The sequence below is a fragment of the Canis lupus genome, chromosome 22 (genome assembly GCF_011100685.1).
Source record: "Canis lupus familiaris isolate Mischka breed German Shepherd chromosome 22, alternate assembly UU_Cfam_GSD_1.0, whole genome shotgun sequence".
NCBI lineage: Eukaryota > Metazoa > Chordata > Mammalia > Carnivora > Canidae > Canis > Canis lupus.
The window spans coordinates 57,514,514-57,538,467 of NC_049243.1; the positions used below are offsets into that span (position 1 = coordinate 57,514,514).

At 40.2% G+C, this 23,954-nt stretch overlaps 1 protein-coding gene across 1 annotated transcript in view; it reads left to right on the plus strand.

The window, feature by feature from the left end:
• Nucleotides 1–23,954, plus strand: part of MYO16 (myosin XVI) — a 481,192-nt gene that overhangs the window by 53,452 nt on the left and 403,786 nt on the right. The window contains exon 3 of the mRNA XM_038570035.1: nucleotides 21,872–21,942. Coding sequence (XP_038425963.1) covers nucleotides 21,872–21,942 — 71 coding nt within the window. The remainder of the gene's footprint in view (nucleotides 1–21,871; nucleotides 21,943–23,954) is intronic.

The following is a 23,954-nucleotide window of genomic DNA, read 5'->3' on the forward strand; positions in this document are numbered from 1 at the left end:
CCAAGGGTGTTTGGCTCCGAGAAGAGAAAACTGAAATGGGGCAGAACAGCTCTGAGCATGTTGTGTAGAACTTATTCCTGTAGATTGTTAATTTTTTTTCTTGGGACTTAAACTTGTTCTCGATGAGATCTAGTGGATTAGAGAAAGCCAGGGCTTTGAAGTTGTAGGAAAACAGAAGGTAACTTTGTGTAAGGAAGCCATTTCATGTATTCAGAACAGTTGGCTTTGGGAAGTGGTGAAGAAGTTAGGCAGGTTAATAATGAAACTTTCAGTGCCCGGTTTACTCATCTAAAATAATAGTGTCCACTCCATAAATATATGAATATGAATTTGCAGTGTTGCCAGTATATGTTACGATTCCCACTATTATTATTTTCTTATTATTTTGTACAGACTTGGATTGCTTGATTTTTATAATTTCTCTCCATGTTATCATAGTTCTTGATACTAAAATAATTGCATGCTCAAAACACAACTGTAGGCTGCCATAGAATTGCTCTAGAATTCTTGAAAATCTCAGGATCAGATTTCTCATGAGATTTAACCTCTAGTATAAATTATTTTCAATGCAGAAGTAGAAATTGATGTAGGCAGAGAACAGCCTCCTAACAAATTCTTCTCCTGTCTCCCAAATGTTCTGCACGGATTGGCACTTGAAGGGCCTGGGGGCAGGGGATATAAAATTGTATAACTTTATTCCAGCACTTCATGAAAATATATTTTAGCAAAGATGGTAAGATTTGGAATCAGCGGCATGTGAGTTGGTAGTTTGATTTTTAAAATTTTATGTTATACCACAATTTTTTCACAAAGTACCTTTAAAATATATTGTGGATAATTGTAAATTTAGTTATCTTAATATATATATATATATATATATATATATATATATATGTCACAATCAGACACTTAAAAAAAGTCACAGTAGCTAATTCAATTGATAATTTCAAAGAGCTAAAAATTTTATCACGAGATAGTATAGTGGTCAAAATGACTTGTTTTACTTGAATGACCCATGAAGATCTCTCCATGAGCAGCAGACATTACAATTATCTTTGTAATGATCATATTTGGTAGGAATTGACTACACTTTCATTGTCAAAACTTATCTAACTTAAATCCAGACAGATAACTTATTTTTTTGCCCATTTTGTTTATTACCTATTTCTTACAGTGAATGAATGCACAAGTATAGGGAGCCATTTTTTAAAATTTAAATTCAATTTGCCAGCATATAGTACATCATTCTTTTCCGATGTAGTTTTCAATAATTTGTCAGTTTCATACAACACCCAGGGCTCATCCCATCATGTGCCCTCCTTAATGCCCATCACCCAGTTACCCCCCCCACCTCCCCTTCTGGGACCCTCAGAGAGTCTTTCAGATGCAAAAGATAAAGCCATAATAGCAGCAAAGGAGCCAAAGCAGAATAGCTCATCCAGTACCAAACTGGACTTTGAAACCACCGCAGCCAACATACTTCTAGTTACTTCATTTCTAGTGGAAAAGAACCAATTAACTGAGGAGCAGAGAGAATAGTATAGTAAAGGAACAATCTTCAAATTGAGATTCTGTGTCTAACACCCTGCAGTGGGATCTGAGGATGGCCCCTGTTCTGGGAGAATATAGTGAATTATGTATCCCCTTCCGTCGTTTACCTGCTCTGTATATGAACCAGCTCTCAGCTTACCACCCACTTCTCTCTGCACGAATTGTTTACAACACTCACTTTTCAGCCTAGTAAGTCCAGTGCATTCAATAAGATACACTCAAATCCTTTTATTTTTTATTTTTAAAATATTTTATTTATTTATTCATGAGAGACACAGAGAGAAGGTAGAGACATAGGCAGAGGGAGAAGCAGGCTCCCTGTGGGGATCCTGATGCAGGACTCCATCCCAGGACCCTGGGATCACGCCCTGAGCCAAAGGCAGATGCTCAACCCCTGAGCCACCCAGGCATCCCCACTCAAATCCTTTTAATGTAAAGGTAAATCTTGGCGCCACCTAAAGTGGAGACAAAGCAAAACAAAAGGAAAATACCCTTGGGGAGCCTCTGTGAGTACTTTGGGCTCCTGGGAAGACTTGGGAGATGGAGAGTGTCCGTTACCTCGCCCTCACTTCTTTTCTCTTCTTTCTGCTCTATTGCACAATGATTAAAATAAAAGCCCTGCTATTTCATTTTACAATGGAGTTATAAAAGAACATGAACACCAGAAAGTGAAGATTATGGGGGTCACCCTAGAGTCTGCCCACCGCCCATTCTGCTGTGCCTTTTTCATGATTAGGACCTGGTAATAAATCCTTATGCTCAGATTTCTCTCTCCATTTCTGGAATGTGCACGCACACACCCTTAGGCACACTGACCACTGTTGATCATTTGGATTCCATATCCTTAGGGAGATGAATTAATTCAGAATTTTTTTTGTTGATCTCAACTTTCTATTTAACATACAGTTTTAAAAATTTGTTGTGTAATAAATGGTCTTAACCATGAAATACTTGTCAAGGACTTTGCAGAAGTAAGTGAATGAGATAAGATTCAGAGCACTTAAACTCTTTTTATAAAATGTTTACAGTGTCAACCTTGAAGGAGAGTTCTCCTGCCTATATACCACCCCCAAAGTGCAAAATCATGCTCTTCACTGCATAATTTTTTTCTTATTTTAGTAGTGTATGTAATTTGAAAAATTAAAATTAGACAACTTAGCTCATCACAAAGGATTTACAAATATGCTTTTTTATTCATGCTTTGAGTTATATTCTTATTTCACAAATATAGTTTAGGTAAATAATTCTTTTAGTGTGGGTTCTCAATCACCTTTTTACTTTTTTAGATCTTTATTACAAAACCAGAGGAAAAAGGCCTATTGAAAGTCACAAGAAGAAGATTCTGTTTGTATAACCTAGATTAAACAAAAGCTCCTTTGGGAAAAAAAAAGAAAACTCAAAAAAAATATTTTAAAGGTTAAGCAAGTTAGACAAGACTAGAATATTACACATGTATGCCAAGTATCACCATAACATGAACAATACTGAGCCAATTAGTAGATCTCTATAATGGAAGATAGTCACCTTTTGTTGTACTGATCTTTTTCTACATATGTTCTATAAACTTTGTTCTACATAATTGCACTGATTTTTTAATTAAACTGCTTGAACTGGGATCCCTGGGTGGTGCAGCGGTTTGGCGCCTGCCTTTGGCCCAGGGGGCGATCCTGGAGACCTGGGATCGAATCCCACATCGGGCTTCCGGTGCATGGAGCCTGCTTCTCCCTCTGCCTATGTCTCTGCCTCTCTCTCTTTCTCTCTCTGTGACTATCATAAATAAATAAAAAAAATAAAAAAATAAAATAAAAAAATAAACTGCTTGAACTGATTGCTCTGATAATCAGTAGTGATTGTAATCAGTGAAATTAAGATAATCACATTAGCACAAAATACTGGATTTTTTGCACATGCACACTCACACTCACTCTATTTCCAGAGTGTTCCTTCATTTCTGCCTATGGCCACCTGTGTTTAGACTTGCTGATGGGATGTCCAAGTCTTCAACTTCCCCGCACTGTCATCAGGTGGTTCTCTGCCTGGCTCAACTACTGTAACATTTTATATCCCTTCTATCTCTGTATCTCATTGCTTCCTTGATGTTGTCTGAGTCATTTATTTCTGTAGGGATGTCACTTGTTTGTTCTCTTTCAACTGCCTCTCTCATCCCTTAATCTTCTGGCTGGCTGCCTATCTTCGCTGTCAGCCGTACCTTGGACTATGGCTTCCAGTGCATTAACGACTTCAAAGGGGCTAAGTCTTTTTGATCCAATGAAAATAAAAATCTGTCTTTTTCTTAGTTTGGGGCTTCAGTGTTTTTTATTATTATACATAGCAGAATCTTACAGAAATGTTTATTGTAAATCCTTTTTTTCATAACCTTGAGTATATGATAGTCATCTAAATTTTTTTTTTGATGATTAGAAAAATACAAGATTCTAGTCTAGTACACAAATGAAACTTGTCAAAACTTCAGCAGCTAACGTCTGAATGCAGCAGATAAACTTGGACGCCGTGATGAGCATTATGTGGGCCAGGCTGAAAGTATGAACGTTGTTTGAATAATTATTATAAAATGGTGTTTGTTACAACTGACCATATGATAACTTACAATCTGACAAAAATGAGATAGGATTATCTAACAGATGGGCTAGATAATGTGTTAATTTGGAATCAATAAATCAATCTGTAGCATTATTTTTTGGATAACTTGAGGTAGGGAAGGGGGGACAGGTTTTATCAGACTTTCTCACAGGTCTTTTTCAAAGTGTGCGTTTCCTCCAGCTGTGGGTTTTTGTGTGTGGTGTTATGCAAGGCATGGCACCAGTGGTACTAGTCCTCTGTAGTAGGAAGAGCAGGAGGCCACAGGGCTTTTCTTTTCATGCCGTGGGCTCAATCAAGTGCCTGCCAGTTTTCTAAGCTTAATGTAAAAACATGCATTTGAATATAGTTAGGTGTTCAACTGATTTCCAGAAGGCCAAAATCTTCCAAAGATAGATGAAGTACTTATGGTACGTAAGTTCCTATCTTTTTTTTTTTTTAATTTTTATTTATTCATAATAGTCACATAGAGAGAGAGAGAGAGAGAGAGAGGCAGAGACACAGGCAGAGGGAGAAGCAGGCTCCATGCACCGGGAGCCCGATGTGGGATTCGATCCTGGGTCTCCAGGATCGCGCCCTGGGCCAAAGGCAGGCGCCAAACCGCTGCGCCACCCAGGGATCCCCGTAAGTTCCTATCTTAAAGTTGGCCGTGACCAGCCCTATGTTGGTGAACACAACAACATCACAGTGACCAGAGGTGAACTCACTGTACTTTTGTGTTAATAACGAATTAATGTTTGCAATATATAGCATTTCTGAAAAGATTGAAAATATCTCTTGGAATTCTGCTGTTATTGTTGTTGTTGTTAAAGGAAATGCTATATAAGCAATAACCTAGCCCCCAAAGACACATTCTTAGAAAGGTGTGACGGTGGCACGGGGCGGGGGAGGGGGAGCATGGGAGGAGTTTCTGTTCCAGTATCTGCTCTTCACATTGCTAAGGATCAAAGCCCTGGTCACTGCTCATCTCTAACATAAATAAACATTTTTCCTTTTTCTTTTTTTAAAGATTTTATTTATTTATTCATAGGAGACAGAGAAAGAGAGGCAGAGACATAGGCAGGGGGAGAAGCAGGCTCCCTGCAAGGAGCCTGGTGGAGGACTTGATCCCAGGACCCCAGGATCACGACCTGAGATGAGGGCAGGTACTCAACTACTGAGCCACCCAGGTGCCCCTATAATTAAACATTTTTCTCAGTCCTCAGTCCCCGTTCTTTTGTTTGTAAAATTATGATCCTTACTGTAATTGCAGGTTTTTACTAGTTTTAACGTGCCAAGGCATTTACAAATTACTATTTACATAAGCTTTTCAATGTGTTTTTTTTTATGTGTCCAAATCAGAGTCAAGCTCTAATGTCGACAACATCTAACTTGCAAAGTGTTGGTATAATTTTGTTTCCCACATGTTTTCAGGTAACTGATGAGCAGTGTAGGTTTTTGTCACCTAAATGACTGTGTGGCATGGGGAAGTGTTTGACTCTACTTCATTTATTCCTTTCAGAAAGGGTCCATTTTGGATGTGGTCTGCCAAATTTTTGCCTCTTGGGGTATGGTGTGAATAACAGAAGGAAAACCAGATAACAAGCATGATCTGGTTGGGTAGTGCAGAAAAGTACGGGGAGACAGAGAGAGGGAGAGGGAGAGAGAGAGGGAGAGAAAGAGAGAGGGAGAGAGAGAAGAAGAGAGATCATTTGGATTTTGCGGTTTGTTTTTTATAAGCATCATTTTTCATCTTGAGTCCGGAGTGATGGAGGATGTCTTTGTTGGTAATCCCTGTCATTTACATCATCATCATCCCAATTTCTAGATAAACCGAAGTTTTGTTTTTATTTTGGGAAGGTTTGGATTGAAGACAGGTGACTTTTGTGGTCTACCCTAATAGTCGGTTTTATATTTGATAAATATCAACTGGCTGGAAAAAGACCCAAGCCTAGCACCCCTGTAACATATGTGAACTTTCAGGAAAGCATGGCACAAGACCTCAGTTTAGAGGCTGACCAGGTGACACCTCAGGAAGTGCCCCTTTCAGGACAGAAACAGATTTATTTTTAGTGTCCCTCAGCTGATTGAAAGGCACCGCTTCCCATGACAACATTTTGAAATATCCCTGAAGCTTAACTCATTTTATCCTTGATTCTGACTTTTTGGGGCTTCTCTTCACTTTTAATAATGACTTTTTAAAATGATTGATTGATTGATTTGGGAGAGAGAGAGGTCGATATTAAGGGCGGGGAGGAGGACAGAGAGAGAGGAAGAAACAGACTCCTCGCTGAGTGTGAAACCCAACTCTGGGCTTGATTTCATGACCCTGAGCTCAGGACCTGAGCCAAAATCAAAAGTTGGATGCTCAACCGGCCTGAGCCACCTAGTCACCCTGACATGTAATCATGAATTTTTAAACAAAGAACATCATGAATCAGGTGTAAATTTTCAATGCAGGATTAAGCTGAGTCAGACATGGACACCAGGAAAAGTTTGCTCTTTAGTGCCTGCTCTTTGAGGAATGATTTCCGTCATGCATGCCTTCTATTTCCTTGCTTTTTCATGAGACAGAAATTTCCTCGGCACCTCTGAGACTAACTGAGGTACTTGCTATTCATCAATGTAACTTAGCCAGTGGGCATAATATTGGATTTCTAAAAATGTTTAAGACACAAACTGAAAATTGGTTAATCAAAAATAAAGTATTCCCCACACAGGGACATTAAATACTGATTTAGTGCGGGTAGGGCAATTCTTCCATGTGAAGACCTAGCACCAACAGATAGATTTGTCTGGCGGCTTTTGTGGTCATGAGCATTCTGGAAAGGGGTGGGCTTGCTCGATTTTGCTGAATGCTGAAGCGTCTGGCAAGTACCGAAATTGGAATTGATAATTTCCTAAGGGGCAGCATTAATCTCTCTTCCTTAATGTGTCACACGGTACATATTTTTCTACATGAGCTCCTCTGGGGACAACAGTTATAAATGCTTAATGGGGCATATGTCTGAGTATAAAAAAGAAAAAAAAATGTACTGATTAATGAGACTCAAAAGGAAAGTAAGTGGTTGAAGTAGGACCAGGAAATTGTAGGGTTGGTCTAGGCACAAAAGGCTGTGGTGTATTTGAGGCCCCTTGAAAACAATGAGAACAGGTGTCCATGGTGCTGACCGGACTTGGACTAGCTCTATGGGACCAGAAACTAAATCTATGAATTCAAAACTATTCTCCAGATTGTTATTGGTGCCAAATGTGCATAAGTTTAGTGCATTGGTGAAAAAAAAAATCTAAATAACCATTATGCAGGTAAGAAGGCTTAACTAATCCCCTAAGGTTGTTCCCTTTCTATCTCAGAATTATTGAACAACACAAATAGGATTTAGATAAATAAAATTCCTTGACATTAGATTCTCTGTAAATACAGTTTTATAAAACATAATTATAAGAAAATGTGTGGGGTGGTCTCCCAGGTGGCTCAATAGGTTATGTGTGAGGCTCCGGACATTGTTTCAGTTCATATTGTGATCTCAGGGTTGTGAGATCGAGCTCCGTTGGGGGCTCCATGCTCAGCACAGAGTCTGCTTGGGATTCTCTGCCTCTGCCCCTCAGCTCTGCTCATGTACACTCCCTTAGTCTTTTGCTGTTTCTTACTCAAACAAATAAATTAAATCTTTAAAAAAATGTATGTGGCTTAAGTTTATAACACTCAAGACACCACAATAGGGGGGTTATGGCTTTTTAATTATAGTAAAATAATCCAAAATAAAACTTACCATTTTAATTATTTTAAAGTATATAATTCAGTGGCAGTTAACACATTCACAACACTGTGCATCCATTACCACCATCTAGTTCAGGATATTTTCTTTCTTTTCTTTTCTTTCCTTTTTTTTTTTTTCTTTTTGTTTAAGGTTTCATTTATTTATGAGAGAGAGGGAGAGAGAAAGAGAGCAAGTGCATAAGCAAGGGGAAGGGCAGAGGGAGAAGGAGAAGCAGAGTCCCTGCTAAGCAGGGGGCACCATGGGGGAGCCCGACACAAGGCTCAGTCCCACAACCCTGGGATCATAACCTGAGCCGAAGTCAGATGCTTAACCAACTGAACCACCCAGGCACCCCTCGTTCCAGGACGTTTTCATCCCCCAAATGGAAACCATACCCATTAACAGCCACTCACCCGTAACCCCTTCTCCACTCTGACAACCACTGTCTGCTCTCTGTCTCCGTTTCTACCCCTGATATTTCAATTAAGTGAAATCACACAATATGCAGGCTGTTATCTGGTTTCTTTCACTTAACATAATGTTTTTAATGTTCATTCATGCTGTAGCATATAGTACTTCATTCCTTTTAATGACTGAATAATATTCCACTGTATAAATATAACATGCGTGGTTTATCTGTCAGTCCATTTAGGAACACTTGAGTTGTTTTCATCTTTTGGCTGTTGTGAATAACTCTGCTATGAACCTCATGAACAAGTATTTGTTTGAGTACCTCCTTTCAATTCTTTTGGATTTATACTAGGAGCAGGATTGTTAGCGTGGTAGACTGTGTGTCACATTTTAAAGAACCATTAAACTGTTTCCAGAGTCACTGAACCATTTTACTTTTCCACTTGCAATGTAAGTGGGTTCCAATTTCTCTACCTCCTTGCCAGTACTTATTTTGATTTGTAAAATTTATTGTAGTCATATTAGTGAGCATGAAATAGTACCATTGCGGTTTTATTTGATTTGTATTTCCCTAATGATTATGATGGTTAGCATTTTTCATGTGCTTGGTGGTCATTTGTATATACATATATACACATTTCTCTAACTCCAGTCTTTTAAAGTTTGTCCTCTGTATTTATGGGCCTGTTGGATTAATTTTTTTTATGTGTTATGAAGTTCAACTGTATTCTTTCGCATGTGGTAACCAGTTGTCCCAGTGAACATATTTGCTGAAGAGACTATTCCTTCCCCTATTGAATGATCAGGAACTCTCACTGAAAATCTGTTGAGCAGGGGTGATTTGGTGGCTCAGTCGGCTAAGCATCTGCCTTTGGCTCAGGTCATGATCCTGGGGTCCTGGGATTGAGCCCCACATCAGGCTTCCTGCTCAGTAGGGTGTCTGCTTCTCTCTTCTCTGTCTCCCGAAGAAGCCCTACTTGTATGCTCTCTCTCTCAAATAAAAAAAATAAAAAAAATAGATAAAGAAAATCTGTTGAACATAGATGTGGGGGTTACAGGTTCTGGATTCTCAATTCCATTCCACTGGTCCGTACATTTATGCCAGGACTGCACCTTTTTTTTTTTTTTTTTTAATCTATTTATTTGAGAGAGAGAAAAAGAGCACAAGCACAGGAGCTGGGGCAGAGACAGAGAGAGAAGCATACTCCCTGCTGAGCAGGAGCCAGACACAGGCCTCTGTCCCAGGACCCTGAGATCATGACCTGAACCAAAGTCAGAGGTTTATCTGACTGAGCCACCCGGATGCCCCTGTTTTGATTACTGTAGCTTTGCAATAAGAAAAACAAACAAACAAAACAAAACAAAACAAAACAAAAAACAAGAAAGAAAAACAAACAAACAACTTTGCAATAAGATTTTAAATCAGAAAGTGTGAGGCATCCAACTTTCTTTTTTTCAGTTTCAGTTTGTTTTGGCTACTCAGAATCTCCTGTAATTCCATGCAAATTTTAGGATCAGCTTTTCCATTTTTACAGAAAAGGGCATTGAGGTTCTGATAGGGATATATCACAGCTTTTTGATATACAAAATGTCCTGTCTCTTGTCTCCTTTGCTCCCTTGGACAGGCATTTTTATTCTTTCTGCCAAAGAGTCATTATTACTTAATAACCAGCATTTCAAAATGTTAGTACTCATTATTTTTTACAATAATATAGCACATTTTTTATTTTATAATATTTTAGAATGAAATAAAACACATAATAAAATTGGCAATAAATGTGCAACCATGATTTATTAAAAGTGAACTTCATGTAATCACCACTTAACAAAGTAGACCATTGCCTGTACCCCAAGAAAGCATGGTTGTTTTATCATTTGAAAAGTACTGTGGGGCATCCCTGGGTGGAGCAGCGGTTTGGCGCCTGCCTTTGGCCCAGGGCGCGATCCTGGAGACCCGGGATCGAGTCCCGCATCGGGCTCCCGGTGCATGGAGCCTGCTTCTCCCTCTGCCTGTGTCTCTGCCTCTCTCTCTCTCTCTGTGTGACTATCATAAATAAATAAAAAAAAATAAAAAAAAAGAAAAGTACTGTGATTTTCTGCATTGACCAAACAAAGGGGCAGTAACCATATCCAATAGATATAGAACTTCTATAGACCAATAAGAACAAAATACTGAAATATACCATAAAATATTGGGTAAAAGAGTGAGATTAGGACCCACAGAAGAAGAGAATATCCCAATGACTAATAAATTTACCTAAAAATTCTCAACATTGTAACTCATCAGCATGCTGCAAATTAAAGCCTGTTGCCCATAAGTATGGCTCCATTAAATAGCCAATATTGATAAGAATGTGGAATAATGTGAAGACTAGTTATATTGCTGGTGGGAGTATAAAATGGTACAACTGCTTTTGAAAACTCTGACAATTTCTAAGAAATTCACATTTATACATACTCTGTGTCCCAGCAATTCCATGTCTAGGTATGTGCCTTATAAAAATGAATGCATTATTTTACAAAAAGACTTGTGCAAGAATTTTGTTAATAGCTGTATTCATGATTGACAATAACTGGAAACAAATCCCATGGTAGATATTTTGTTCTTACATCTATTATCTATTCTTGGATCAATGCTCAAGAGTTTTAATTGTGATAGATTTAATGTATGTGATACCTCCCCGTGTAATAATTCACTCTATTTTTAGCTCACTGAAGAATTAAAGCATTAAAAAAAATTGTTCAACCTTTCTGGTTGTCTCCAGGGAGTCAGTTGCTCCAAAATGTCTAGTCTGGCACAGAAAACTTTACTTCTATGAAATTTCACTCCCCCGCCCCAGTTTTTTAAAATAGGGCATGGAGCCCAACATGGGGCTTGAACTTACAACCCTGAGATCCAAGACCTGAGCTCAGATCAAGAGTTTGATGCTTAACTGACTGAAGCCATCCAGGTGCCTCTGAAATTTCACTTTTAAAATGAGTTAAAAATAATGAATATCTGTGATACAGTTGGAATTCACAAAATATCCTGCACTCAGTGTTTTGTCTGTCAGTTTACCTGGCAAAGAAGGCTGGAGGGGAAATAATGAAAGAATAAAAGACTACATCTACACAACCACCAATACATCAATGGATATTCTACGATGCTCTCTACATCTGTCTTCTGAGTTTATCTTTAGGTAGTGGTCAATGACAGATATACTCAGCTAGTTGTCTCCCCTTTGCTTTACATTTTTTTTTTTTTAAAGATGAAATTGAAAAAAACTGGCTTGTGATGATTTTTTTTATTATTATGCAAGTAAAATTAACGTAACAATTCTATTCATTGCTCATTGCTCATCGTGGTAAGGGAATGTTGATCCCCTTCACCTGTTTCTCTCATGTCTCCATCTCCCTTTGCCTTACTTTTAAAAGAGGGTAAATATTTGTTTTACCTTTTATTTCAAGTACACTGCATTTTATTAACTTTGAGGAATGTTTGTATTATTCAGTTTCTGTTTTTACCATCCTCACACATAAACAGTATTCTAGATTAGCAGTAATATCAATGCTGTACCTCATTTTATTTATTTATTTATTTATTTATTTATTTATTTATTTATGATAGTCACACAGAGAGAGAGAGAGAGAGAGGCAGAGACATAGGCAGAGGGAGAAGCAGGCTCCATGCACCAGGAGCCCGACGTGGGATTCGATCCCGGGTCTCCAGGATCGTGCCCTGGGCCAAAGGCAGGCGCTAAGCCACTGCGCCACCCAGGGATCCCTGTACCTTATTTTATTTATCACTTTTTGAAAATGAATCAAAATTTTTTTTGAAAATGAATCAATTTTTTGAAGCTAAGGCTACATCTAAAATTTGAAATATAAGAAAAAAACATTTTAAAGTTATGTAAGATAAATTGACGGTGGATTAGAGAGAGAGAGTAACAAGTGAAGCATGTGTTTATATTGTGTGCATTCTAGATTTACTTTTCCTACATCTAGGTGTGAAGAAATACGATGCAGTTAAATATGTGTTGTTTAAAACTGTCACTTTGGGTCTGTTGTGGACTATTTAGAGAGTTAATGATTTAGGATTGGTTTAGGAACACTGGCCACACCTGATCCCTCTGGGGCATATACATCCCAATAATACATGTTAGAAATTCTGTAGAACAGGTGAGTTTGTAGAAGCACTTTTTTGAATATCTTTTCAGCTCTGGGCCAGTGAAGGCCTTGAAGTGGGGAGGGAGGGAATGAGTTACAAGCAACATTTAAAGAGAGAAACAGCAAATAATTTTCTGAGAGATTCAGGATATCCAGGCAGTGATTCAAGAAGAACTACAGATCCCTCTACTGTGTAATACCTTCTTGTCTGTGTTCTGTCTTCACCTATGGGTACCTGTGAGATTGTAAACTGTACGAAGGCAGGATTTTTTTCTATTTTTTTCTCTGCTGCAGCTCCAACTCCTAAAGCAGTGCGTAGCACAGAAAAGGCACTCACTGGATATTTGTTGCATTTGCAGCTGCTCCAGTGGGCTGGGTGGGGATCCGCATCAACTTGGCCATGGGAGTCCTGGAGCTCAGTCTCACAACTTCCAGATTTTAGGTAGATCCAGTTTTAACCAAGTTGAGTAGAAAGCCGAACTCTTCAGCTAATTGCAAACTAAAAAAGGCAAAAAACAAAAAAATCATTGCAAAGTGATATAAAATTGGCCTTCGCTCCCTGAAGCCTGGTAGGTCAGCGGGACTTGGGTGGGTCTCAGCACACATGATGACATGGTACCCCTAGCTGATGGGTCTGTAGTTCTCTTACGAAGTATGGAACCCTGATGGGGCCTTGACCCTGGGGCTCTCCTGTTCTAGGAGGGTGGCTGATAGCATCCCTGAATGGCCTGTTGATGCATATGGACCTGATCCAAATCTGAAAGCATCCATTTAAAGTGTTGACTGAGCAGCCCCCCTGAATACAGATCCCAGGCAGATCCTCACTGCAAGCTCCAACGCCAACAGGGATGGAAACAAGCTAACCAGCTCTTTGGATATTGATGTCCACTGCTTCTCACCCTTCCCAGTATTATAATCATCAAGGTGCTTTGACCTTAGAAACATATGGACAGTTGGGCGTGTTCTTGACTGACTCATTTTAAGACCAGTGACAGAACAGGGTACGTATATATTTCTAAGTTATAGTAGCTGTTCTAAGCATCCTGAACTAAAATTCACCTTGGGTGGGCTTGGCTAAATATGTATTTTTTGAGAATAAGTTGTGTGCTCCGAGCGATACAGCATTAGAGGCCAAATTCTCAATGCCAAATTAATGGGAAAGGATCTGACATGAGTTCTTAACTTTGCCACTAATTCTCTTGCTCAAAGCGAGATGTTTGAAGGTAATTTTCTGAGATGGTAAAATCCTAGCAGCTTTCCTCAAAATGAATTTTGGTGGCCATCTGCAGCAGAGTTTCCTTTAGTGTTTGTTTCAAATGCATGGTTTCTGATCCCATTCCAGAACACTTGCATTGGAGTATCCGGAGGTGGCTGGGGCTTGATTCTTAAGGGAGGAGAAATAGCCCTTAAGGGTGCAAAGTTTTTCTTGGGGAAGACAAACATTAGCTTTACCATGGTTTGTTGCCCTTCATAGGACCACTGCATCTGAGGAGATGGACGGAATGTCTGTGGTATTACAGGTTTATGGTGGAGGTTGATGGGGAAGGGGTGATAATGAAAAGAAGTTTGAGAATCACTGAACTGGGATCCCTGGGTGGCGCAGCGGTTTGGCGCCTGCCTTTGGCCCGGGGCGTGATCCTGGAGACCCGGGATCGAGTCCCACATCAGGCTCCCGGTGCATGGAGCCTGCTTCTCCCTCTGCCTGTGTCTCTGCCTCTCTCTCTCTCTCTCTGTGACTATCATAAATAAATAAAAATTAAAAAAAAAAAAAAAAAGAGAATCACTGAACTAGAAAAACCGATTTTAGGGGCACCTGGGTGGCTCAGCTGGTGAAGCGTCTGCCTTTGGCTCAGGTCATGGTCTCAGAGTCCTGGGACTGAATTCTGTGTCGGGTTCCCTGCCCAGCTGGGAGTCTGCTTTTCTCTCTGCCGCTCCCTCTGCTTGCACTCACACTCTCTCACATAAATAAATATTATCTTTAGAAAAAAAAAAAAAGGAAAATCTGTTTTTCAAAAATCTTCATGTTGTTCTTAGACATCCTAAAATTTGGGTGCTACTTAGGGCAGGAAATTTGTATGGTAAGTGGGACTGCAGTGCAGATAGACATTTCTGTGGTGTTAATAATATAATCTGTCTGTTCCTTCTTGCTGCTTCCCTTCTTTATTGCCATAATGATAAGATAAGCCTTTTAAAGCATCTCTTAGAAGATCATCAATTGTTATGGAAATTCTCCCATCTACATTTTTGGAAGTCTTTGCATTGAGGTTTCAGTTATCGTTTCAGGGAGAAAGGAGCCCGCCTTGGGTTTTTTGTTGTTATTTGTTGTAACTTTTTTTTTTTTTTTTGAAATTAAATCAAATTTACAGGAAAGGTGAGCAAACAAAACAAAGTACTCCCATACACCCTTCAACGAGGTGTACCACTTGCTGACATTTTGCCACCCATCCATTATCCTTTCCTCTCTCTGGAAAATGCCTTTGCAGGGCTTAAAACAGGGCTTAAATCTTAAAACAGATTTAGAACCCCTGGTTATGCTGTGTTTCGCTTGTCCTTCCCTGTATTGATCTTAACTGTGAAATCTTTGTGAATATAGACCCACAATCATCATGAGAAACACATGAGCATCATCAAGGGCTGTGTAGCCAGATATCCATGTGGGATTCCTAGGGTCCCCAAAGCAGTTACTGTCACCAAGTTGCTCAGTGTGCTGTGTGATATCATCACAGACAAATCATGGTTATGTCCAGAGACTCCATATGAGGACCAATTACCTGCTGGACTCTTGGGGTTGGTTATTGTTGGTGATGGTCGGGACTTTCAGTGGGGGCAGCTGCATATTCTATGAAAGCTCCTTAGCAAGTTTTCTGGCGTATTTTCATCCATTTTCTGACCCCAATAGCTGAAGATTTAGAGACTGTTTCTTTTTAAATATCAAATCATGCCCCCTACACAGACTTCTCAGTGGAGCTCTGTGGCAGCTTGATGATGAAGCCACAAATATACAAGAAATGCTGAATCAGTTCCAAGCAGTGACACTATAAAAGGAAGCCTCAGCTTCATTACTCTGGTTCCCAGATGGCTGTTTTTCTTTTCCTGCGGATTTTATTGTCACTGAAAGACTTGGAGTAGCACTGACATTTTACTCGACTGGCAATTCACATCTTGTTATTCCAAGGTTGCTACAAACCTGGAACTTTTAGGGAAAAGTATTTTAACCTACATTTGGGCAGTTTTAATCAGAAGGCATTAAAATGGATTTTCATTCCTCTTGTGATTTTTTTTTTTCCTTTTGTGATCTTAAAGTTTCTCTACCCCAATGCTTATCTTGAGAATCCTTGGAGTCTTGCTGACCACACTGAGTTCTACATCTACCAGCTTACCGTGGCTTGGGGGCAACACAAAATCTATCAGTCTCAGTATCTTTCTCTTGGAAACAATGATAAGATCTGCATCATGGAGTTGGGAGAATTAAAGTAATTCTTATAAATCTAATTTACAGCCCAAGCACTTAGCAAAGTGCTCAGTGTGTGTTAGTTAGCGTTGGAAAAATGTGCCTGATATAGGAAATGTTGAGATATGGAGCCAATGGCCAAGAAAGAATTTTTGAGATGTCTTAGGTGCAAAGAGCTGGTTTTATTATAGCAGGGGGACAGTAGCCTGTGGGCAAAAGAGCTGCCTTGGAGTCATGAGGGGTGACTGATTGTATACTTTCAAGTTGGGAGGGGGTTAGGGGGAGCATAAGACTCTAAGGGATTTTGGAAGCAAGGTTTCCAGGACCCTGAGGGGGACTAGCTATTGTTAGGAAAAAGCCATTTATTACTGTCTAATAAAACCTTAGTCATGAGATCCTTCAGATGTTTATCAGTAGACCGTATGCTTGGGGGATCATCGCTGACATATATCTTAGAAGGGGGGTGTAGAGATAAAAGAAATTTCCAAAGGATTTTTACATGTTAGAGTAGATTTACAGAATCCTGGAGGTTGGGATAATGTTAAGCTAAGGTTGCTGTTTGCCCTGAGCAAAGTGTCAACATGAGGCAGCCGAGCTCCTAGAGGAAGGTCACTGCCTGTAGCAAGGACCTGTCAGTGGTCTGGAAGTAGTAAGGAAGTTTAATGTTTCTTTTGCCTTTGCTTCCCACATCATACTGTCTTCTTTTTTCAAAATTCTCTGTTATGAATGAATTATTATGCAAATGGCATTTTCATTATGTCTTTACATCTAGCTACTTCACAATGTCCAGTTTTAACCCTCAGTAGAGACATAGAATTTAATTTAGCTCACTCTACAGCTTGTGTGTGTGTTTATATGAAAAACATTCCTTGATTTTGTCAAGAGCTGATTTTGTCTGCTTCTTGAGTGCCTACCATGGTGTCCAGCGGCAACCCCTTTAGCATGTAGTCTGTGGTTCTGACTTAGTTCTATCTGATAATGTAAACAGCCCTTGGGGAAAACAGCCCTTTTATCTAGGGAAAAAAAAATATGCTCAAATTGTCACCACTTCTTTCTTCCTTGGGTTGATGGGTGGCCCAATTAAGAGGAGTGGGACTTACTTACTGTGGTAAGTTCTGGAGTTCTTGGGGGTAGTGTCCTTCTCAGTCCTAAACATTCTTGGACATGTTCCTTATCGACCTCAGGCTACTCTCTGTAGAGTGTTGACCTTGCCCTTCCAGCCCCTGAGAGCCAATTGTTAAAATTTCAGGAATTTGTCAGTTGGTTGTGAAACAGTTAAATAAATTCTATGGTAAAAATTAAAGTACAATTAGGTAGATTGTAATAAAGAGTAATACTCACAGTGCACTTGGTGGCTTAGTCAGTAAAGCGTCTGCCTTGAGCTTGGGTCGTGATCTCAGGGCTCTGGGACCAAGCCCCACATCAGGTTCCCTGCTCTATGGGGAGTCTGCTTCTCCCTCTCCCCTATCCCACCACTCATTCTCTGTCTTGCATGCTCTCTCTCTCTCTCTCTCTCTCTCTCTCTCAAATAAATCAAATAAAGCATTTAAAAAAAGAATAATACTCAAGATTTATCACTTCCTAATTAGTTTACTGCATTTTTCTCTCATGCCCTTGAAGGTCACATGCATGTCTTCTTTTCTCAACCCTGGGTTCAGTGACATCACATTGGTAGCTTGAGATAGGAGAATCACACCATGAAAGTTGGCTTGATTTATTGTCTTATGCCTTGTCTAGAGTTAAGTTTTGGAGGACACGTTCATTCAGGCCTAAACTTAACAAATGTGTTATATTGGAACCAAAAATGTGATATAAATGTAATATGATACATTGTTCAAAAACCATTATCTTACTTCCACAGATGTCCCTCCGGTCCTTGATAAATGGGCAATATCTGACATGCTTCATTGTTTCATTTTCATCTTACTCAGGAGCCAGCAAACTTTCTGTAAAGGGCCAGATGATAGCTATGTTAAGCTTCTTGGGCCACATAAAGTCCATGTTGCTCATTCTTCTTAGATTTTTGGTTGTTCTTTATTGCTTCTTTTTCTTACACACCCTTTATAAGTGTAAAAATCATTATTAGTTCAGACGCTGTATAAATTCCACAGCTTGATTTGGCCTGCCAGTCAGAGTTTGCTCACCTCTGGCTCTACTCATTAATGTGTGAAAATATCTACCAAAATGTCAAGGTCACATGCACTAATTGTAACCACAGATTGGCTGTGGATATAAGAGTTTAACAAAAATCATCAATAGTATTCTGTGAGAATCAGTTGGCTCTATGGCACTTACAAGACTGAGTATTATATATTTATTTGTAAATTGTGGGCTCTACAGCCTTTATATCAATAAAATGTGTAATAAACTCATCAGGGCATATCTATTTATCCATCTATCCATCCCTCTGTCCATCCATCCTTCCATCCATCCATCTAAGACATCTAGATCTCCATCATCCTGGAGCATTCACCAGTATACCACTGTGGCTCCCCCTCCTCCTGTAATCACCCATCCATGTTTTGCATCTTACAAACTGGTGGTTTCCCTAGACATGGGGCTGGTGCTCCATAGACCCCTCTCTTTGCCGTATGGCACCCACTCTGCCCCAGCCTGCTTAGTCTGTCCCTGTACCCTCAACAACAAAGCTCTGCACCTGCACTGCAGTGGTTCCTACACCCCACTGCCTGATCCTGAGTCTGTATTCAGAATTTAAACAGATGGTGGGAGCAAGAGACTCCTTCTAGGCTTTGTGTTGCCCCCTCCCTTGTCTTAGCTCAGCTGCTATAACAAAGATGCTACAGATGGGGGTTTAAGCAACAGACACTTTATTTTCTCACTGTTCTGGAGGCTAGAAGTCTAAGATCAAGGTGCTGGTGGATTTGGTCTCTGAGGACGGTCTGCTTCCTGGTTTACAGATGGCCTCCTTCCCATGTCCTCATGGGACAGACAGAGTGAGCTGTGGTCTCTTCATCCCCATACAAGGCAGCCAATCCCACCAGAAGGTCTCTATTCACATTACATACCTCATTCTATCTAATTATCCCTCCAAGGGTCCCACTCCTGATACCATCTCCTTGGGGATTAGGCTTCAACACAGGAATTTGGGAAGGACACAAATATTCAGTCCATAACAGTAAGGTAATGAGTCTTTTCCTCCTTTGTTGGAAACCCTGTGATCCACTTTGTTGCCCCCAACACGGTGTCCACGTCCTGTAGTGTGATGTACCGTCCCCTCCATGACCCAGTCCTCTGAACCATAATCAGTGTTCCCATCCTCGCACTCATCATTCTTCATTGCCTTCTGCATTGAAGGCAATGCCTTCTCCACCCCTTTTGTGTTTGATTTATTACACACTCCTCCTCCAAGTGAATTCTGCTAAATCTGTGTTGTTTATATCCTACACTTATATTCAGCTTTAAAAATCAGAGGGTTGGAAAAAAAAAAATCAGAGGGTTGGGATGCCTGCCTGGCTCAGTACTTGAGCATCTGCCTTTGGTTCAGGGTGTGATCCTGGGGTCCTGGGACTGATTCCTGCATCAGGCTCCTCCTGATGAGCCTGATGCAGGAATCCTGCTTCTCCTTCTGCCTATATCTCTGCCTCTCTGTGTGTCTCTCATGAATAAATAAATAAAATCTTAAAAAATCAGGATCAGTAGTTGAGCATCTGCCTTTGGCTCACATTGTGATCCTGGGGTCCTGGGATCGAGTCCCACATTGGGATCCTTGCCGGGAGCCTGCTTTTCCCTCCTAGTTATGTCTCTGTCTCCCTCTGTGTGTCTCTCATGAGTAAATGGGTAAATCTTTAAAAAAAATTTAAAAATCAGAGTTTTGAGAAAATTTAGAATAAACCTTAAGTTACAGATTCTAGGATATATTATTACAGGGTTTTGTGACAGAGTAATTATACTAGTAGAAATTGTTTGGAGCACCAGGAAGCATGACCAACATCTGCACTGTTGGCTCATTCACTCCTGTGAAGCCCCCATGACAGGAGTCCAACGATTGTCTGTTATTCCACTGGCAGGAAACTGAGATGCAGAGAAATCAGTAGGTCTTCCAGTGTAGCCAGGCCTTGTGGCCAAATCTGTGGAAGCCCAAGACAAGTGTATCATGACTCCTATTATGTATAATTCACTACACATGTGCATGGTGTATTGTACAAAAATCTGACAGCAGGGGCACCTGGTTGGTGCATTTGGTTGAATGTCTTAACTCCTTATTTCCGTTTAGGTCATGATCTCAGGGTCATGAGATTGTGCCCCACCTTGGGCTCTGCCCCTTCCCACTGCTCTCTCTCTTTTTCAAATAAATGAATACATCTTTTTAAAAATCTGAGCATTTTATGAATTTGTGCTAATAAAATCTGCTTCATATTCTATTTGTAGTGCAGGTGTTTTTCTATAAAAAAAAACAACAACTCCAAAGCCCTGTATTGATATTAGTTAATTCAAGATGAATAATTTCACTTGCTAATAAAATAAACATTTGGGTCAAAGTGCTATTTATCTTCTGAGGAAACCATCGGTAAATATATTTAATTAACTTTCTGTTGTTGACAATGGACTTTTCAAGATTAAGGGCGAAAAGTATATGAGGGAGCAGAAGTGGGTCCGTTTATTATACGTGTGCACGGAGAGAACCAGGAATGGGAGGGAGAAGGGGCATCTGCAAACCACACAGCAGGACAGCTCCTAGAAATACAGCAAGGTCAAGAAAGACAAAGAAGGACTTACCTTCCTGGAAGTTCTCCTGATGGCCAAGGGGCGAGACGCCCAAGTAAGCAAATGGAGGCACCACAACATACCAGGTTACCCTCGATTCTGTAAGATTACTGTCTTTGAGGGGATCCCTGGGTGGCTCAGTGGTTTGGCTCCTGCCTTTGGCCCAGGGCGTGATCCTGGAGTCCCAGGATCGAGTCCCACGTCGGGCTCCCGGCATGGAGCCTGCTTCTCCCTCTGCCTGTGTGTCTGTCTCTGCCTTTCTCTCTCTATGTCTATCATAAATCAATCAATCAATCAATCAATCTTAAAAAAAAGATTACTGTCTTTGAGAATTTTTTTTTTAAGATTTCATTTATTTATTCATAGAGACAAATTAGACTCCTTCAGTGAGGCAGGAGTTTGAGCCATTCCATTCAGGTCTGTGTTTTAATGGAAAAAAGAGTCACTGTTGCTTTAATTATAGTTTTTGTGGAAAATGCATGAATGGCTTTTTATTGAGACTCTGATACTGCTATTAACTGCAGAAACTACGATGGTGCTCTGGGGAATTGATGAGCATTTTTTTTGAGGCCTGTCCTGGAACTAGTGGTGAGGAGCATAGAATATAACAATCTCTTCCTGCTGGTGGCATTCCTTGTTATAATGGATTCACCTTTGCTGTCCAAATGGAAACACAGGTCATCTTCCAACTGTGCATTTATTCTGATAATTGGCATGTATTTTGACCTATTGGGCCTTATTAATTTAGAGTGAAATGGCTTTGTCCCACTGTCTTTCTTGAGAATGGTGGACACATTGCCTAGAGGCCATTGTATGATGGGATGTTTAATGTCCAAAGAATAAACTTTAAGTTGGTGGGTCTTAGTGAGATTTAAAAAAATGAAAGATAAGTGAACCAATGCTTCCATGAACCTCTGAAGTATTTTTTTTTTTTTTTTACTATTTTGCCCTACAAAGGATAGACAAACTAGACACTTTGAAACAATAAACGGTAAGAATGTGCTCCCCTTTCTGAATGCTTTGTGCAGCTGTAATAGGAAATTACATGGACAGACTGAGTTACAAGTGTGGGTATGAAGACAAACGCCACTGATCACATATACAGCAAGAAAGGTCAGAGGGTGGTTAATGTGTCCGCATTGGCTTTGACGGCAGTTTGCATTTGAGATATATTAATGAAAGGCTCGGGTTTGGGTTCCCGGGGTGGGCGAAGCACATACTCTAATTGCCTTCCCTTTTGATCTTTCAGCACTCCGGCTCCTGAAGGAGGGCGCGGATCCGCACACCCCTGTCTCCTCAGGAGGGTCCCTGCTGCATCTGGTGAGAACCCTTGACTGGGGCCGGCCAGAGAGGAGAATCAGTTCTGGGCTCAAAACTCAAGAGCTAAATGATCATCAAAACATGATGCTTTCAAATGATCAGGCTTGGATAACGAGCTGCAGTATTTACTAGTTGCTATGCTGGAGTTTGTAATTAATCTTTAACAAATGGAGTTAGAACTTCTGCCCTAAAGCAGAATCTTTTGAAAATGAAGCAAGTGAATTAAAAAATAAATAATTGCATAAGCGAGAAAACACTGTATTAGGCTCATGTGCCAGAAATTTTTACTGATAAAAGCCTTCTATTAAATTTTTAACTGAACCAGTAAAAGATGATCAGGAGAGAATTAGATCACATGACAGCTGCTTTTGGTCTTTTCTTCTCACATGTAACTTCATGCACATTTACTACTTTTGTGAAGTTTGAGGAGATGCTTAAGCTCACTGGGGTTCATTTTTCCCATCTGTGAAATGGGAATATGATCCTGGCTATTGTACTCAGAGTATTTATTGTGATGTATATACCTCACAGCATGCATTGTGATGATCAGATAGATATGAAAATAACTTCTAAGCTGTAAAGTGTCTTTGGTATGTTAGATATTGATCAATATATATGTTATAGTGTATGATTTATGATGCATTTGATATAAATTAATTTTTTATTCACCATAGCTCTGTGTGGTTGGGAATATGCCTGTGTGACTTTCCTAGTTAGAAACTGAGAAACAGAAGTATTGAAACAATTTGGCCAGGTTCACATAGTAACAGACAGTATATAGAGAGCTTTAGCTCTGGCCTCCGAGGACACATGCAGTGTTCTTGCCACATATATTCCCCAGTGATACCTGCAAGGTGCTCATTGAAGTTTTCAGAGAACACACTGTCATTCTAATTTGACTAACTGGAAGACCGACCTTTTCTGTAAAAAAAAAAAAAAAAAAAAAAAAATCATGTGAATTTATTGTTAATATTGCCAAAAATGTGTTATTATTGAGCATGTGTGTGTTTGAGAGAGAGACACACACATCCCCACTGCTTTATATATAAAATGCGTTTGCCTGTAATGAGCACATAAAAGTGCATCTTAGCAGTCGACAAGTCAGTGCTTGCTTTCTGGACCTCTGATGTAAATGCCACTGTGTCCCTTCATCTAGACCACTGCCATCTGCTCCTAAAGCATCATCCGTTTCCCAGGATAAGCAGCATCCTCTCTCATCTCCTCGTCCCATCCTTGCCTCCCCTGCAGGCTGTTCCCACACAGAAACCAGATCAACATCTCTTCTCCATCAGAATACCCTACAAGCTTTCCTTCCACTCAAAGAAAAGCCCAAAGTCCTACATAGAGCCATGCCATGACCTGCCCCCACCATGGCCCCTGCCTCGGTTCCTTTGCTTTTGTTCTCACGCCTCCTTATGGTCCCACCATATTCCCACCATGTATACTCTCCCCATCTTTTCCACTTGGAAAATTGCTCTGCAGGTCTCTGCTCAAGTCATCCAGCAAAACAGCCTTTCCTGGCTTGCCTTATAGCATATAGCAGCCTATCACCACTACTCTACAATCAACTTGATTTTCATCTGGCTTCATTATAGTGTGCGGGTGCCACCAGATTACAGACCCATGTGATTATGTTCTGCTTATTAGACTATCTGCTCCCTGATAGCGAGAACTGGGCATATTCTCAGCAGCCTGTTGTATCTACAATGCCTGGGGAAGTGCCCAGGACTTGGTAGATGCTCAGTAGATTGATTGAGTAGGGAAGTTAATGCATCAACTTAATTAATTAATTAATGTCTGATGCTATGATTGCCCTTAGGGGTGCAGAGGTTCAGAATGCATTCTGTGACCATATGGAGTTTAGTTTTCTAAGGGAGAAAAAAAAATAAACCACTGATTACAGCAGACCTAGAAGAGGAGTAAACTGGAGGTAGTGGCAGAGGACCATACTGAGGCCACTCCTGACTTGAGAAAACAGTTCTGACATCGTCTCCAGCCCTCTTGATCAGACA